Genomic DNA, 18,729 nt, shown 5'->3' with positions numbered 1-18,729 from the left:
TGGTTTATGAAAGTGAAACATTTGCCGTGTGCGCTGCGCTATGGTGGGAGATCCCTGGGGCTTCATCACTACCAGAGCGTGGGCGATGCTTCTTCCTGGCCCAGAGGGCCTGCGTGCTCCGGGGTCACGTTTGGGTAATGAGGCGTCCACTGGTGGTAGTGTAGTGGAGAGTGCATTAGACCAAGAGACATTTACCCTCACAGAGGCATTTACATGAGCTGAGTTACACACACACACATACACACACACATACTCTCTCTCTCACATACACATATACACTCTCTCTTTCTCTCTCACACACACAAATCCAGGCCAAATATCACAAACATAAGTCCCTCAGGCATCAGGAGTCCATACGTTTAAGATCCTTAGATGGTTTTCACTGATTTTCTTCAGGTAAACGTGTTGATATGTTTTGAGGTGCGTTTTAAATATCTTTATTTAGAGATATTCCTCATTTTCCACCAACTAAAAGTTATTTGTCCTGTCGCTATTAACAAACCCTTAGAGGGCATGTATGAACCTATTATGATGAGTTGTTTAAACATTTCTTCATATGGATATATGCGATGTGATCTATTTCAACCTTTTAAATGATCTGTTGGAATTTGAAAGGATTGTAGATTGCACGGATTACACCACATTTTCGGTGTTTTCTTTTGAAGACTTTCTTTCTCTGGTAAAACAGCTTTAATGCATGAATGTATTAGATGTAAGACGGTGAGATTGAGATCCAATCAAGGACTGCAATCTACAAGTCTGAATGAGGAAGGTGTCCTAATGGAATCTATTGTGCCTTTCTGTCTTAAAGTAGGAACTGAGATTTGCTGTCCCCTACAAGTATCTTGGTCAGATATTCAACTGTGCAAGACTGTAAACTGTTTGTAATCTAGAGTCACATTGTTTCTTTCTTCTATTTGCTCAGGACACATGCTTATGTACCTGTCAAAATACACATACATGTAAGCATTCACTCATGTACACACTGACTAACTACATAACCAAACCACTGCTGTTATTAGGAAAACGTCTATTGCTGACAAACCTCAAACCAGTGCATGTCTCACCGTAATCCTCTCCCCCTCACTCTTACCCACACCTCTTTATGATTGTCACTTCATTCATGAGCTTCTGTTGTTTCCTTTATTATTTTCTTTCCATTTTATTTTTGTCAGTCCGTAAAAAGAGGCCGTTATTTCTCCCCCTTCAGGCGAGAGACGAAGACGGCCACGGCGAAAAATTACCCCACCACAGCTATTCTAAGGAAACTCCCAGGCTTGTCTTCAAGACAAACAGCGATGTCCTTGTAAGAAATAAAGCATTTAACACTCAGCTAGAGCTCAAGTGTGGTAACAATGATATTGCTGTAGACGTGTTCCATTGATCTACTCTAGTTAGGCTCATGTGTTCATGTAGAGCCCATAACTAGATCTAATTGGCTCTAATTGGTTAATTAGATTCCATTAATTAGATATTTTCTTCACAATATCATGTGTCTTGATTAGCATCTCCTTTTCTGATTTTGTCTGAACATATAGTGAAGTAGAAGGATTGAATAGTTAGTAATTAGTGTGATTAGTTTTACAATGCATTAACATAGGATTCATGCACACTTACTTTTTCATTCCAAATTGATTTCCCCATGTTTATTTTTTTGCATTGTCATTCAGCATTGATTATGTGTCTGTGTGTATTTGTGTGTGTTTTTGTGTGTGTGTGTGTGTGTGTGTGTGTGTGTGTGTGTGTGTGTGTGTGTCTGTGTGCGTGTGTGTCTGTGTGTGTGTGTGTGTGTGTGTGTCATACTGATGGAGGAATGGATGAGTGTGGAATTCTTGTATTCTGTATGTGTTTTCTTTTCTTTGTTTGTGTAGTGTGTGTGTGTGTGTGTGTGTGTGTGTGTGTGTGTGTGTTTGTCTACATGCACATGTATACCTGTATGCAAAAAATCCCTTATTGTTTCTTGCTGTGAAAACACTGTAAGTAATATTGTCAGTGTAAGTTGTTTTATTCCTGAAAGCTTTGCCTGGGCCTCTCTAGTATATGATGCTGATATATTACTCTAATCACAAGGAATGTATTAATTGTTGTTTCTTGAGGCACAATCAGACCACAAAATCTGGTGATGTTGTGTAAGCCCATGTTTATACAATTAATGTTGTAAATGATGTTTTGGATGAGGAAAAAGCTTTCAGCAGTCTAATACAAACTCCAATATAAACATGTGCACAGTGCCAAAGTGGAGAGTCCAATAGAAACCTCTGCGTTGTAGAACCATCATTCTGGTTTAAACATCCCGAAATTCCCCTGAAATACTCTTCCCAACACATCTGAAATTCTCTTGAGAACAAACTCAGGATGTAGAGGTTTCCGCGGAAACCGTTACCCTATGCACCTGGGGCTCTGGCACACCACAAAATACCAGCGGATGCTGTGGACAGTACAGCACTTTCATAGTCTGCCTTGATTGATGGCTTTGCGCTGTGACACGTTGATGGGCGATTTGCTCGTCCAGGGAGGCAATGAGGCTGTGTGCGGGGCCGGTGTGTGGGTCAGGGATGAGCGATACGGCCAGAGAAATGATTTTATGCGGAGGATAGAGGGGGAGAAAAAAGTCCAACGTGGATGTGGGTCTGTCGCTGTGAGGTAGCAAGGTAATTATGGCAAAGTGCATGGTTACACCGCACCGGTCCGACCGCCAGCTCACTGCTGAACGACTACAGCAGAAATAAATGATGGTAATTACCTTCAACTACAAACATCTGTGTGTATGTGTGTGTGAGTGAGAGAGACAGAGTAGGAGAGAAAGACAGAGAGAGAGAGAGAGGAGGGAGAATGTAAAAGATAGATAGAAGGAGGGAGCGAGAAGTTTGATAAAAAAAAGACGGAGAGAGGGGATGAGAGGGAGGAAAAAAGAACTCCATTAGCGTAATGCGCAGTGAAATTTCACTCACCGTGGCGCGACTCGTTAAGTGCTTTCCATCTGTCTTGGTTTTTCAGCGGCGAGAAAATTAAAACACATTTATAATTTAAACTCTCCCGAAACGCCATCATCCCACCCTGACTCACGCAGCAGCCTTTTAAACTTTCTGAGTCACCTTACCTACTCACCCTTAATGCAGTACAAATGTCTCAGAGCTGAAACCCAGTGATTGGCACCTGTCAATCACAAGTCAACACAGACCTGTAGCTTTGTTTGTGACAGACTGTTTGACGAAAAAGTCAGTTAGCATGTTGTTCATTTGCAATGGCTGAGGTAGCTTAAGATTAAATATGCTTCTCATTTTACAGTAAATTGCTGCCAGAAAATGGAAGCTAACATAGATTGTGGGGAGGAGCACCATTTGAAGAGATCTGGTCTAGTGAGAGAGGTCAAGGAGGAGGTTTAGGGTGGGCTGCAATAGTGGCTGATGGGTTTATAAATAAGGCTCTCTGACTCATCATGCGAGGAAATCACTTGACTTATCTGTCACTGAAGTATCATATTCTGCGTGCTTGTTGCATCTCTCAACCACACAGCAACTTTCAAGGACTGTATGTTGTCAGAGATTAGCCCAAGTCGAGTCTAAATAATTGGCTTCAGATACACTCAGTTTAATCCAAACAGTTCCAATTAGAGCTCTGTAACATAAGCCACAGGGTTTAGTCGAAGTTGTATGTGTGTGTGTGTGTGTGTGTGTGTGTGTGTGTGTGTGTGTGTGTGTGTGTGTGTGTCTGTGTAATTTTGTGTGTGTACGCGTGCAGGCAGGCATGTGTGTGTGTGTGTGTGTGTGTGTATGTGTGTGTGTGTGTGTGTGTGTGTGTGTGTGTGTGTGTGTGTGTGTATGTGTGTGTGTGTACAGTATGTGTGTGTTATGGTTAGGTTTACCAGCATCAGATTCATTTTAAGTTTTAAAAAAGCAAGATAAATTTACGTATCTGCTGATTCTTTTGGCAAGTGGCAAGTGAAATCTGTCCATCATTCAAACTGATTTAACATTCAGTCAGTGGATCTGTGTAACCCAGACAAGTCAGGTGATGTCTGCATTGAGACATCACTTCCTGAGACATTGTGTCCCCCCCCCCCATCCGTCTCCTCTCCATGTCCCCGTCTGAACAGCTGTGCCTCAGACTGACCCTGTAGCCTCCAGAGTTAGCAGCAGCACGCTAGCTTTTACGCCACCGCCACGGCAACCCGAGACACTGTCCATGTGTAGTGATGAAAGACACTGACAACAACTGGGGGTCTTCCTGTGTCCACGCTAATGTATGTGGCGGCACTAGACCAGTGTGCTCGCTGTGAGCACCGAGGTAATCTGAGACTTAAATAGTGAACAGGTTGAGAATATTCTGCTCTTGGATCATTATTGCTGACGCGGAAAAAAACAGGCAGGGCATTTCCACACAACAGTTGACTTAAGGTGTCCATGACAACCTGAAATAAATCAGACTTGAGTCAAAGGGAACTGTCTTAACTCGCAACTCTGGTTCTTATTGAGAGTGAGTGAAAAAAAAACTATACGCCAAGATGGATGTTTTAGGGCACATTTGAGCCGGGGAAGTTAAATGCTTGTCAGACTGGGTTTCCCCAGTTGTTTTGCAATGTTTTGCTTTTTCCACATATTCATACAGGAGAAGAAGATGGTAGATAAGTACTTGGCCTTCACTCCCATGGCACGATGAAATTGGAAAGCGAGGGCATAGGAAAGAATAGGAAAGAAAGAAAAGAGAACCAACCAGATAGAAAAGGTCAGGACAGTTTCAGGAAGTGAAAGTTGGAGACAGGGGAGTGTGGTGTGGGTGGGTGGGTTGTTTGGGCGTTTAACGAAAATTAAAACGTATTGGCACTGGCCATCAATCTGGGCATCAGTGGTCAGAGGACACATCCATCTCTTTCATTCACGCCTTCTGCCCATATTTGTGTGTGTGTGTGTGTGTGTGTGTGTGTGTGTGTGTGTGTGTGTGTGTACTATCTGGGAGTGGAAGTGCCATTATATGGTTTTATGGTATATAGTGCCTACACAAAGAGATGTCATTGAAATGTTTGCCCACTAATATAGTAGACATGGTGTAGGAGAGAGAGAGTGAGTCCGAAAGATGCTGTTACAAACACCAAGCGTAACAAGTGTGTGTGGGCCTGACAACATACTTTACAACATGCATGAGGAATGGAAATCCTGATATTTTATAGTGCTGCACTCAAGCATAATGTACAACTTGTCATGCTAGTTTCACATTGCGTCTATGTGTGTGTGTGTGTGTGTGTGTGTGTGTGTGTGTGTGTGTGTGTGTGTGAGAGAGAGAGAAAGAGAGAGAGAGAGAGAGAGAGAGAGAGATAGAGACAGACAGAGAGAGAGAGCATGTCTGCAAGCTATGTAAGACCCTCATATAGTGCCGCCCCATAGCCCATCAGCATTCAGTAGTGGCGTGTGATGTTTACTGTGATGGATGGATGTCGTTGAGGGTTCTGACAGTTGAAATACTCATACACACACACATTTGCACCTCCCCCCACACACACACATGCACATCATGCAGCCCCCTACACACACACACACACACACACACACACAGACACACACACACACATACACACACACACATATTTATACAGACACACACACATACACACACACACATCGTTTAGGGCCTTGACAGCTGATTAATGCCTTCATTATCTCCTGCGAGGCTCTGCCGCTTCCCTGCGATGCCTCAGCGCTAATCTCCCTGCTCCATGCTCGGAAATCGGCTTGCCAGGCCTGCCTTGTCCCCCCCCACACACACACACACACACACCACCCGTAAAGCTGCTCCGCTTCACTCCCGCTCCCATGCGGCACGCCTGAGTCAGACCAAGCCGCACTTCCACTCTGGAACTTGGAGCCGAAAGAGCAGCGTGTAGGATTTGTGCCTGAGCTCTGAGGGAGCAGAGGCAACTCCTCCGACTCGAGTGGCTCACCAATAAGCAAGGGAGAGAGAAAGAGAGTGGAAAGAAGGGAAGGATTGAAGGATTGAACATGAAAAAGGGAAGAAGAAGGGGAAAAAGAGAAAAACAAGAATTTTTAGACCGATAAGGAAAGTTAAGGGAAATGGATTAGGGTTAAGGGAAATTGTTGAAACAAGGCAAGGACAAGCAGTAGGAAAAGTCCAATTTCATGGCGGTGGCGTTGGTGGTGCTGTGGTGGGCTCAGGACAAAAGGCTTCATTTAACCACCTGCCACTCAGGATGGTGCAGCTGAGCCCGAACATGGAGAGCAGGGCAGGATGAGGCTGTTTCTTTAGTCCCCGCCGCTACTGTCTCTGTGTAGCTGTCTCACCTCCACGTTACCCCCTGTCATGCTCGCTCAATGTCTCACACACACACACACACACACGCACACACACACACACACGCACACACACACACACACACACACACACACACACACACACACACACACACTCACACAGCTCCAGCACACCCCACTGCTGGGTGTTTGCATTCGGAGAAACCCTGGGCCAAATCACTGACAAGCACATATGCACACCGAGGACATGCTGTCTGTGGCAAGACATATTCAGTGGTGCATACACAAACACACACACACACACACACATACACACACACACACACACACACACACACACACACACACACACACACACACACACACACACACACACACACACACTTGCCCCTGGCACAGCCGCAGGGTCAACTGACAGAGCCACAGCTAAAAGGCTTTCCCTTCAAGGGACAATTAGGCATGCAGTTTGAGTGTGTGTGTGTGTGAGAGAGAGAGAGTGAGAGAGAGAGAGAATGAGAGAGAAAGAGATGGAGAGGGAGGGAGAGGGAGAAAATGAGAGAGAATGTGGAAAGAGAGTGGGAAAGAGAATGTCTGGAAAGTTAAGATCGGCGTTCTATAATTACAAAATTATGCATTGTTAAACACTTGAGCACTACAATAATAAAATGTATGTACATTTCTTCCATTGTCCAGGTTATGTTTCATTTACAGTATTAAGAAATTATTCAGAAACACACACACATACACGCAAATACATTTGGCTAATCAGTAGAGGTTCATCAGACCCCTGTAATGTGAATAATGGCATAATTAACAACATAATAATTATTTTGTAGTGTGCTTGTCATATTTGATAATTGTGCGAAATCTCTTGAAAAAGTAACTCTCGCTGTTCTTGCATATGTGTCATAGGTGTGTGACTGGTGCAAGCACATTCGCCACACTAAGGAGTACCTGGACTTTGGTGCCGGCGAGAGACGTCTGCAGTTTTGCAGTGCCAAATGCCTGAACCAGTACAAGATGGACATCTTCTACAAGGAGACCCAGGCTGCCCTGCCGGGGGCCCTGTGCAACCCGCCCCACTCTGCCATGGAGGGCAAGAGTGAGGGTGCCACCGGGGTGCAGCTCCTGACCCCCGAGTCCTGGAGCACGCCTCTCAGTGAGTTGCGGCGCAAGGCCCCATCACCAGGGGGCGCCACGTCCACCGCCGGGCCCTCCGTCTCCACATCGTGTTCCCCCTCCGAACACGGCGTCGTTTGTTCCTCCGTGTCGTCCTCCTCGTCCTCCTCGTCGTCCTCGGCAAAGATTCCCACGCCGCGGCCGCCCCACGAAAGCCCCACGGCGCCCCCGCCTCCGCCGCCTGTGCCTGGCCTCCACCCGGCCCTCGGGATGCCCCCCGGCAGCCCCCCCATGGTGATGACGCCCCGCGGACCGGTCCCCCTGCCCCTGTTCATGGAGCACCAGATGATGCAGCAGATGCGGCCGCCCTTCCTGAGGCCCCCCCCACACGCCCGGGCCAAACAGCCCGCTGTCCAATCCCATGATCCCCGGCATGACGGGCGGCGCGCCCTCTCGTAGCCTCGGCCCCCCTTCCAGTCCCATGCACCGGCCCCTGCTGTCCCCCCACATGCACCCGTCCTCCACGGGTTCGCTGGGTGGAGGGAACCCGCCCGGGATGATGCCTCCTCACCCTGGCGCCCACATGCCCGGCCTGCCCTTCCCTCCAGTCAACATGATGCCAGGCGGTCCACTGCCACACATGCCACCCATGATGAACTTCGGCTTGCCTTCGCTGGCACCGCTGGTGCCACCGCCCACACTACTGGTGCCGTACCCGGTGATCGTACCTCTACCCGTGCCTATACCCATCCCCGTACCCATCCCATACAGCCCCAAGGCCTCCGAGGACCGGCCTGGCAACGACGGCACGGTGCCCAGCAGACCGGCGTCAGGGCCGGCGGGGGACTCCAAAGACCCACGGCCCTTCACCCCCAGCTCCTCCAGGAGGGAGGGCGGGGAGTCCAAGAAGGGCTCCCCCAGCACGGACACTCTCTCGCTGGGCTACTCGGGCTACGCGCTGGGCCCCGAGAGGAGCAGGCCAGGAGTGGTGGATCTGACGGTGAAGGCAGAGAGTCCCAGCAGCGGCGCGGGCAGCCTCAGTAGCGGCAGCGGTCACTCTCATCGCTCTCTCTGCAGCTCGCCCGCCGCTCCGCCGACGGAGGGGGTGATCGACTTGACCACCGGCCGCCGCTCTCGACAGCAGCTGGTGATCCAGAGGGCAGTGCCCAGTGTGGAGGTGAAGGTGGAGGCTGACGGCGGTCAGCCAATGCCAGGTGAGGGAGAGGCCGGCCGGCAGGAGCCAAGCAGCAACGCCACAGGCCGCGGTGCGGAGGAGAGCGAGCGAGAAGCGGGCAGCGCTCTGGACTCAGTGGCCCTACCCTGCGCCGACCCCTCCTTCTGTGGCGCCACGCCCCCTCTCGCCCAGCCTATCACGTGCAGCGTCCCTGCGCTCCCCGCCCTGGCTACTCCGTCAGCCGCCGCTGCTGCAGCGGAGCTGGGCTCGGCCGCACCGTGCAATGTGATCGTGAACGGAGGTAGCGGCGCGCCAATCCTGGAGCCCGCGCGACCCCGGATGCCCGCGGCCGACCAGCGGCCCCTGCCGGCCGAGCAGGCCTCCGCCGAGCTGCTGGAGCGCGAGGAGCTGAAGGAGAACAGCTGCGCAGCCGCCGCCGAGTGGGACGCAGGTAAGAGGGGCGCTGCCGCCGCTGTCGCTGCCGTCAACAACAACAACAACAACGCGGAGGAGGCGGGGGGCGCCGGGGGCCCCGGGGAGCCCAGCTTGGCCGACCCCGGGGCCGTGCCCGATGAGGACCACGCGTACGCGCTGCCCCTGTTGCCCAAGGCTGGCTGCGTGATCCAGCCCGTGCCAAAGCCGGCCGATAAGACGGCCACCATCTTGCCCTGCGGCCTGGCCCCCCCGCTGACCGCCACGGGCCCCCCAGAGATGGAGCCGCCCTTGAAGAGGAGGTGCCTGCGCATCCGCAATCAGAACAAGTGAGAGGAGCCGCACAGGTTGGTCTGCTCACCCCTACGCCTTTGAGTTGCTACAGAAGAGAGCAGCCTGTGGTGCTCAGGGGTTTTCTCTCATAATGCCACTAACATCTTCAAAGTGTGCTCGTTCTCATGTTGCTCTTATGACTATGGTTCTAATAGAGTGCTATGCTCTGATGTCACCCTGTGCTTTGGTGTACACTGACAATGGAACATCCACTGTGTGCTCAGTTCCATAATATAATTTTGATATTGACAGCATTTGTTTATTCATATACTTTTTTACTTTTTTATATCTTAGGTGACTATCCATATGATGGAAAAAAGAAACAATGATGTACGTGTTTTGATTATGGCACCATAGATTTTGCACAGATGGTGTACTTACACAAAAAAACAAAGCACTCGTAAAAGCACCATACATTCTGCGGAAGCTACAATCTCATGACCACCTGTTCAGCTCAACAACAGGAACACTGGTGTCAGCTGTCAAGAAAGCCTGATTAATAACGCATGTACTGTATCATGAATAATACATGTCTGCAATGCTGTTGCAAATGAAAAAAAGAGAACAGGTTGATGGTGTACATCTGGATCTGCACACTAAGTCATATCATTACAAGGATAGGAATGTTCAATATGTAACTGCATTATTAATTAGGTTGCACATCGCTGCGGGTACATTAATTGAATTTAGCTTGACTGATTAAATAGATGTGCTTAGTCAAAGAATCGTTCAAAGAACATTTGACTGAGCTGTGTAGAGGCATAACAATCTTTTAACCCCTTTATATCTTTATGCGGTTGCAACAGTATTGCAAGACAAAATTTCAGAACTGATTGTACTCAATCAATCAATTACTAGATTATTCATCCTTGCATTTTTCTCTGTCTGTCTCTTTCTCTCTCTCTGCCTATCTGTTCCTCCTCTCCCCAGCTCTGACAGATGGCAGCCAACAGTCGACATGATGAAGAAAGTCCCTTGAGCAGCCACCAGCCACTTGCCCCTCGCCATAACAACCAGCCATCAATCAACCCTCCTCCACCACCACCACCACCACCACCACCACCACCTCCACACACAGCTGCCCATAGTGGGCTCCTCGACTGGCTCACCACCACGCACCAGTCTCTGCCCCAGACTGACAGCATACTGTAGCTAATGACACGGAGCCTTCACCCAAGGGCCCCGTACGGGCCACCAAAACCCCCTCTTCTCACATTTCTCGCATTAGAGACATTCCTGTCATGAGGTGTCACCCCCCTCTCCGTAACCCCTCACCTGAGAGGCGATCCTCCGTGGACAGAGAGCTGACGGAGTCCCAGACCACACAGCTGGAGGACTGTGATGTGCTAAAGTAGCCTCTGCTCAGGCCTGCACTCCTCACCTGCAATCTCAGCCTCACTGGAACACTGATATTGGACGACATTTTAACTGTATCTGAAAAATAAGGCTGTGTGTGTGTGTGTGTGTGTGTGTGTGTGTGTGTGTGTGTGTGTGTGTGTGTGTGTGTGTGTGTGTGTGTGTGTGTGTGTGTGTACGTCCAGTGAAACCCAGTGCGCTGAGGCTGTCATCAGTGGCTAGGCCTCATAGAGGCTCCTGCTGGGGAAGGAGTCGGTGGAGATTTGCTGTACTGCACTGTGGACTGACCGGGTGCCAGGACAACATGGTCAGACGTCTGTGCCTCACAGACCCCCATCCCTCCCCTCTCTCTCTTTCTCTCTCTCTCTTCTGCTCTTTCTCCCTCTTTTTCTCTCTCCCTCGGTTTTTAACCCCACTTCCCCACACCTTTCGACCTCTCTCTCGGCCCCTACTGCAAGCAGCTGATGTTTATGAATTGGCCCAACTGAAAAAAAGACGAAGAGTTTAAAAAAAGAGAGAGGAACTCCTGGAAGGTGTAAAACAATCATGGGGGAATGTTTTTCTTGCTTAAAAAAATGAGAAGGTGAAGACGAGGAGATGAAATTTCATCCTCATGTCCTGTCAGTGTTTTTCCTCCGACTGAGTGACAAGGGGGAGCTAGGGACTCTCTCTCTCTCTCTCTCTCTCTCTCCCTCTCTCTCTCTCTCCTCCGTATGGACAGAACCAGAAGAAGAAAGTGGAGGTTGAGAAAGGGGAAAATGGAGTGTGTTGGACTGTTTCTTTTTTTTATTTCTTCATCATCTCCTTTTTTTTGTACATGATTTTCAAGCAGCGAGAGGATGTGCAATGGAGTATATGCTCACTGATTCATGGACAAACAGGGTAGAGACCTCACCAGCATAAACCTGGGCTTTGGGGGACGTGGGGGCCAAATCCTGCCACTGGCCACCCCTGGGTAGCAGTTCCGGTTCCATTCCACAGTTTATGCAGCAGCAGGTTGTTGTGCCAGCCAGCCTACACCAACTAATCCCAGACCATCCTAGTGCCATCATCGTGTTCAGACTATGTGTGGAGTGCGTGTGTGTGTGTGGAGAGGCCCTGCAGCAAGCTGGACTTTTTTTGGAGGACTGATCCAATCAGAACTTATTGCTGTTTTAGTCATGAAAACTAGCCACCAATCAGGGCCTCTGATTGCTCCAATTCTTTGATGTTGTTGAAGTTTAAGTCAAGACTGGACAGGGTTGATGAGTCTCGTTCTTCATTCATCAGTGAGTCCCATGTACAGGGGTCCTGAGACCTGTGTCTATGTCCGTGAGAAGTGTGTAAGCCATCTCTAAGATGGCTCAAATGAGTCTATGGTGGGCCAGCACGTGAAATTATACAGGAATTTGTCTTTGTAGACACATCAATCAGAAATGACTGGCTCTCTTTCTCTGTTGGGGTTAATCCAATATCTTTGTTGTGAAATCATTTGTTAGGGTTGCACTACTGACAACCAAGTAATGAGTCAGTGAGAATCAGCCAGCCTGAAGACCTTAGCAGGGGGGTGATGCTGAGCAAAGGCCCTGAATCAAAGGTAACACCTCTGTCTTTACATCTATGCAGTGCTAAATTCTCAGCCTAGGATCTTTTTGTTCATAATGTGTCATTGACTTTCCTGTTATGAAATGGGAAAGTTGTCTCTTTTAGAGAGTTTACTCATTTTTGAGTATAATTTGTGAGGACAACCCTTGCGCTTAAATTACATGTCCTTTTCTAGCACTGGAGCGCACCAGTGTGGCCCAAGAGATTTTAGATGCCAAGTACTTGTCACCAAGATTTACTTTGAGCTCACAGGAAGTCGAGCAGCCAAGCTGATATACAATACATATTGTATCTGCAGACCAACAAACCACTAGTGTTATAATTTCGCACTCGAGCACATCCGTAATACAGTTGACTTTCAATGACTGTGTGCGGAAATGGAAATTTGAGCTCGAGCGTGTGTGCGTCCTTGCCACACTGCCAAAAAAGTGAGCGGTCTCCTAAAGCCAAATCCTTGAAAATGTACAGATAGGGTCAACAGATAGTAACACTTAATTCAAGCCAAAACATCACATGTAAAGGAGTCCAATTAGACGCAGAGTTACGTATGTCTGCCACACAGTCTATATAAATGTTTAAATAGTCTGATGTCTGGTCACTAGCATCTAATCAGAAAAAAAAAGAAATACTCAGCAAGCTAAAGTTGAGATTTCTTCTGCTAGTGTGGGATTTCCTGCAAAATCCAGAGCTCACTGTGTATGTGCCAGATTTTTTTCCCCCTTAATTTTTTGTACCAAAAAAAGCCTCCCTCTGCTCTGATTTTCATGTTCTTTTCAATCTGTCTCACCAAAGTTGACCGAAGTCTCCCCCCTGCCCCCCGCCACTCTCACAGTCCTCTCCTTCTCCCTCCTGCTCACTTTTTTCCCTCCCTCCGCTCCTGGACGGTACACAAAGGGAGGTGTAATCTCACTCCATCCCCCTTACCTCTTTCCTGAGGAATTTGGTTTCACGTTAAATGTTTTTCTTTTCTCTTTTTTTCCGAAAGAAAGCTCAGAGGTCTAATTGTTACACGTTTCAACTGGCTCCTCATCTCCATTTTACATTGGGCCCTGTGTCAGTCTGCAGGGAGTTAGTTTACTGGAAAGCTCCATGCTTTACTCTTTTTTGCATACCCCATACTAGCGCTCTTTAAATGTTGAAGGAAAGTTCAGATTTATATCTACCCCTACCACAAGTGTTTGTAAACATACACAGACATTCACAATCAGTACCTTATGCACACGGAAGCATACCCACATGTATGGACAATACAAACACACATGATAAATGCATGATGAGTCAAAAGCAGTGGATTTGCGCTGTATATCACTGTTGATCCCACCCCTCTCTCTCTCTCTCTCTCTCTCTCTACACCTCTCTGCTGCTCTCTCTGTCTTTCTCTCTCTCTTGTACTCTGTCCCAGTGTTTGTCTGTCTTTATGTCCGCCAAGCCAGTGGAACCAGACACCAGTGTCCAGATTAGAGACTGTTGACTCAGAGAGTGCTCCGTAACCCAACCTGGCCCGTGTTGATGGTCAGGCATTTCAGAGTTGGTTCACTCACGCCAAGTGTGGGATCGAGTGTCCCTCTAATTAATGCCTCCGATTTCTTCTGTTGCTTTTTTGCTCATTTGTCTTCGTGATTTTTCCAGATTCAAGCCCTTAAACGGTCCGGGGGCTCTTGCTCCCAGACACACCAGCAAGCACGTACAGTACTGTACACCAGTGCACATGCACTTAATATCCTGCTAAGGACATTGTGTGAACATATACTCAGACCACACACACACACACACATCCATACACACACCACGTCTACACATTGTCTCTTTCTCTCTCTCTCTCACACACTCACACATTACACATACGCACACACGCACACACACACACACACACACACACACACACACTACATATACAGATATGTTATCTCTATATTTAAATAAATGGCGGAAACACACACACACACACTTGCCCACACTTGCCCACACTGCTCAGGGAAACACACACGTCTCCTGGACTGAGGAAAAATCTTTTTTTAAAATTGATTAGATATCCTGTTTCTCAGCTGTCATGTCTACCCTTATCATGTTACCATAACTCTTCTTATAAAGGTACTGTTTTGTTTTGGGGGAGGGTTTCCTGAGGGGGCAATAGTGTGACAGATATGATTGAAAGCCTGACAAGCTCTATACACAGACACACATGCATGTACACACACACAGTCTAATTGTACTGATATGTATAACCTTACAGAAAGAGCTATGTTTCCAAACACTCACATTCACTGTAATTCACTCACCATGGGCCACCCATTCATTTACAAGCCTTCAGCCAAGCCTGCGGTAATATCAAATGCTCTGTTATTTCTTTGCTTTGCCCCACTGACAAAAAGGCCATTCTTAATCCATAAGTGCACCCAGGTCTGTGTGTAAGGCCAGAGATATGGAAATATGATTTCCATTTCTCAGTTTGCATGTCTGTGCGACCTTGCTGGTGTAACCGTAGCTGGGAGACGGTTTGAGACAGATATAGCGATGAAACTGGAAACTGTTGTAGTGACTGCGGTTCCTGACAGACGTGGGAGACTGTGGGAGACAATGACACCAGCTTTTGTTGTGTGGCAGAAATATCTGTGTGTGTCATTGTGTTCGTGTGTGTGTGTGTGTGTGTGTGTGTGATTGTGTGGCTTACCTGACCGCAGACTGACACTGCCCTTGACTGATGTAGATAGTGAGACTCCACAACTGATGTTCTCCCCCATCTTGCTCAAGCTGCTGACTCATGCTGTAGACATGTGCATAACCTTTGAATCACACTTGATGTTTGTCCATGTCACATTCATAAAAAGACTGGTGCCCACTGATGTTTCTGAAGTAAAAGCACATCACAGATTAGCATGGTTGCAGGACTACAACTACATGAGTTGCAAATGCTGTAGTCCTCAATGGTTTTTGCATGGTATTTTTCTTTGAAAATAGAAAAGAAAAGAAAAGAAAAAGACCATATTGCAAAAAGGCAACAAAGCTAAAGCAGTCTGGTCAAGCCCCTAAGAATGAGGGCATTAGCAAAGAATGTGGTAATATGGCAACATCTCCAGCAGGTGTCAGTGTGGTTATATTCTGTGTTTAATCAACAACGTACCCGAAAAGAAAAAAAGTGATTTAAAAACCTGGGAAACTATGTTCCTAGGCATATGACATACAATGGCATAAGGATTGTCCATGGTATACGGTGGGACTGCCAATTACATGTGTGAGCCACAAACGAGAGCTCATAAACATCATATGGGTTGAAGTGCGTAATGTACAGCATGTGAGTGCACATGTTAAAGAGTTCATGATAGGGTCAAATGTGCCAATGTGAAAATGTACAAATGCACATCTTTGCAAGTCTGTAATTAGGGAGAACCTATTCTTACTCTTTTGACACATGCACACACTTACGTACCAACATATAGAGAGAGAAAAAACAATACCAGCACTACCAGTTATATTCTCATCTTTCAGAACACTCTATTAAGCATTTTGGAAGCATCCAGTGGTCTTGGCATTATTAACTTCATAGCACCACTGAAGTGGCATCTGTTCTAGTCCTAGCTGCGGAGGCATCTGGCACTGAACGCAACAGTTGTTGATTCTGTTGGTTATTGGGATGGGGCATGGGATAGACAGGGGGAGCGGCCTAGTAACTTACTCAACCAGAGAGGATGACTACAGCAAGAGCCAGAATTATGCAATGACAACTTCCTACTCTTTAAGTATGAGGGATTTGTGAAAATCAAGATAAACAACAACAAGAAAAAAACAACAAACATTTGTAATGTTTTAGTGTTACTTTTCAACGGTGAACAGAAATGCTGCCTTAAATCTCGCTTGTGCGCTCCATAGGTCAGACAATGAAGAAGATGCTTGCTTGTTTAAAATCCCACTTTGTAAAAAACAAAACTTACAAAAAAAAATCAAAACAACTTTGTTATCTTGCTAGTGTTGATGTATAGATGCTTTTCTGTGACTTGTATGACCCCAGATTTTGCTAAATCTATTTACCCAGCTTCCCCACCCCCTCCTCACTCCCACTCCCTTCCTCTGTACATTGACCTTGTGGTGAATTCTCAACTTTTTTGTGTACTTGCAGAACATTTTATAGTATTATTTATTATTGACAAGTGTTTGCATTTGCAAATGATGAAAGAGAGAGAGAGAGAGAGAGAGAGAGAGAGGTTCTTTGGACAGCACATTTTGCTGCAACATAGTTGCCCGGTGAAGAGTGTGTCTGTTCTTTTCTAATTTAAAGGGAGAAAACAGCTTGATGAGCGAAAAGAAAAAAGAAAAACTCTTGTCTTTTTATTATGAAGTTGTTATAAAACTTGTTGCCAAGATTTGCTTTACAATGTATCATTTTTTTGTGTTGTAACAGTATTTGTTTTACCCGGTGAATTGCTTATTGAAAATAATAAATAGAGGCCCACACCAACAGTTTTCTCTGTGTTTTTGTCTTGGAATTCCAATGAGAACTGAAGTCACTGTTTATTCTTGTCAAATACAGCCTGTTGAGTTACAACAACCTTTAGATATAGATTTCTGAAGCATCTTAAAATTAAGTTTCAACAGAGATATTTTTTTCTCGCAATTCCTTCACAGAACTTAGGGGCTTAGAGAAGGCTCTGTTGAAGTTGTCAGTTAAACCAAAACATCCAAACATGTCCTGTTATGACCTCATAATCCTACACAGGAAAATAAGGATGTGTTCTCTGTTCTCTTACAAGCATATAATTGAAAAGATAGGCCCTACCGTGGGATTCCTTATTGGTTAATTGTCTTTCCTTCATGTACTGAAACTAAACGATAAGCTCCCTGGTTTGATTCATTCTTCGAGGAGCATTTGTGGTGTTATGCAGCTTTAAAACTTGCTGCTCCTTTGTTCCTTTTTCTAAGATTTTGGAAGACTCGTGGCTTTTGTGACTGGTTGAATGATTTCCAGTTGGCTGATGTGGAAATAAAAGATACCTGCACTTACCTTTTGCATTATGGGTTTGTTACAGTCTTTTGTACGAACTAAAGCTATAGTGTGGGGTGTAGGAGCGTTGACCCACAATATTTGTGCATAGCCTACATGGCATTAAATTAACTTTTGTGAGACTTTAGACTTTGCTTACCATTTAAACTACAGACCATCTTGGTAAATTGATGATGCCAATATCGTGTTTCATACTACAGTGCAACTGGAATGTTTTTGGACATTTTCCACATTTTGTTATGTTTCAGACTCTTCTTAAACTGAAATCTTAATTTCTCATCAATCTACACACAATAATCCACCACAAAAAGCAGGTGTTTGGAGTGTTTTGTATAAATGTATATAATATAATATATGTATGTATATATATATATAAGAGACAGAAATATCTCATTTACATAAGCATTCATACCCTTTGTTATGACGCTTTTAATTGAGCTCTGGTTATAACTTGATTGGAGTCCACCTGTGCCTAAATTAATTCATTGGACATCATTAGGAAAGGCACACATCTGTCTATATAAGGCCTCAAAGTTGATAGTGTCAGAGCGAAAACCAAACCACAAGGTCAAGAGAATTGTCCGTAGATGTGAGCCAGGGTTATGGGAAGACAGATCTGGGGAAGAATACAAGAAACCTTTGGCAGCATTGAAAGTGCCCAAGAGCACCATTCTCAAATGGAAAAGATTGGAACAACCAACAGTTCTCCTAGACCTGGCCGCTCAGCCAAACTGACTAATCTGGGACAAAGGGCCTTGGTCAGACAGGTAACCAAGGACCCAATCGTCACTACAGTATATGAATGAGATCCAGAGTTCCTTTGTGGACATGGGAGAACCCTTACAGAAGGACAAACAAAAATACCTCATAAAGAAATCAACATTTTAACAAAAACACATTGCCCACAATTATTGGCACCCTTGTATGTAATACCTCGTTAAGCCTTCCTTTCCCAATAAAACAGCTTATAATATTCTCCTATGACATTCCATAAAGTTGGATAATACAAAGCAAGGGGACCATTCCTTTTTACAAAATCTCTCCAGGTCGTAGGTCCTCACTTGTGCATGGACTCACCCCCACTGTTTTGTGGAGTTTAGACCAGGGGACTGATATGGCAATGGCTCAGATTTTCATTGAAAATACTCAGGTTTTTCTTGGAGTTCATGATGCCATGCACCTTAATAAAGATTCTCAGAGTCTTTGGAATAGAAACAGCCCCACAATATCACAGATCCTACACTATAATTCACATTAGACATGGGTTCTTTTCAGTATGTACACCAAACCCATCTAGAGTGTCTCTTGTCAAAGAGCGCAGTTTTCTACATTTTCAAAGTTTACTTCAAAGTAGAGCGTCGACAGGGTTCTATCTTCCCTGGTTAAAGATGTGCAAAAAGACTAGACTGGCAGAAATGTACTCTAAATGTCAAGTCATATTAATGCACAAGGCAACTAAGCTATGATCTATA

The 18,729-nt window shown here is 46.1% G+C and overlaps 1 protein-coding gene across 1 annotated transcript in view; it reads left to right on the top strand.

Moving 5' to 3' along the window:
* Positions 1-16,778, top strand: part of sobpa (sine oculis binding protein homolog (Drosophila) a) — a 53,506-nt gene extending 36,728 nt beyond the window's left edge. Inside the window, 4 exon segments of the mRNA XM_042072895.1 lie at positions 1,211-1,306; positions 7,176-7,774; positions 7,776-9,335; positions 10,252-16,778. Of these exon segments, the coding sequence (XP_041928829.1) occupies positions 1,211-1,306; positions 7,176-7,774; positions 7,776-9,321 (2,241 nt within the window). The 3' untranslated portion in view covers positions 9,322-9,335; positions 10,252-16,778.
* The last annotated feature ends 1,951 nt before the right edge of the window (positions 16,779-18,729 follow it).

Source organism: Alosa sapidissima, chromosome 19 (assembly GCF_018492685.1).
Source record: "Alosa sapidissima isolate fAloSap1 chromosome 19, fAloSap1.pri, whole genome shotgun sequence".
NCBI classification, from domain to species: domain Eukaryota; kingdom Metazoa; phylum Chordata; class Actinopteri; order Clupeiformes; family Clupeidae; genus Alosa; species Alosa sapidissima.
This window is presented reverse-complemented; position numbering and strand designations above follow the sequence as displayed.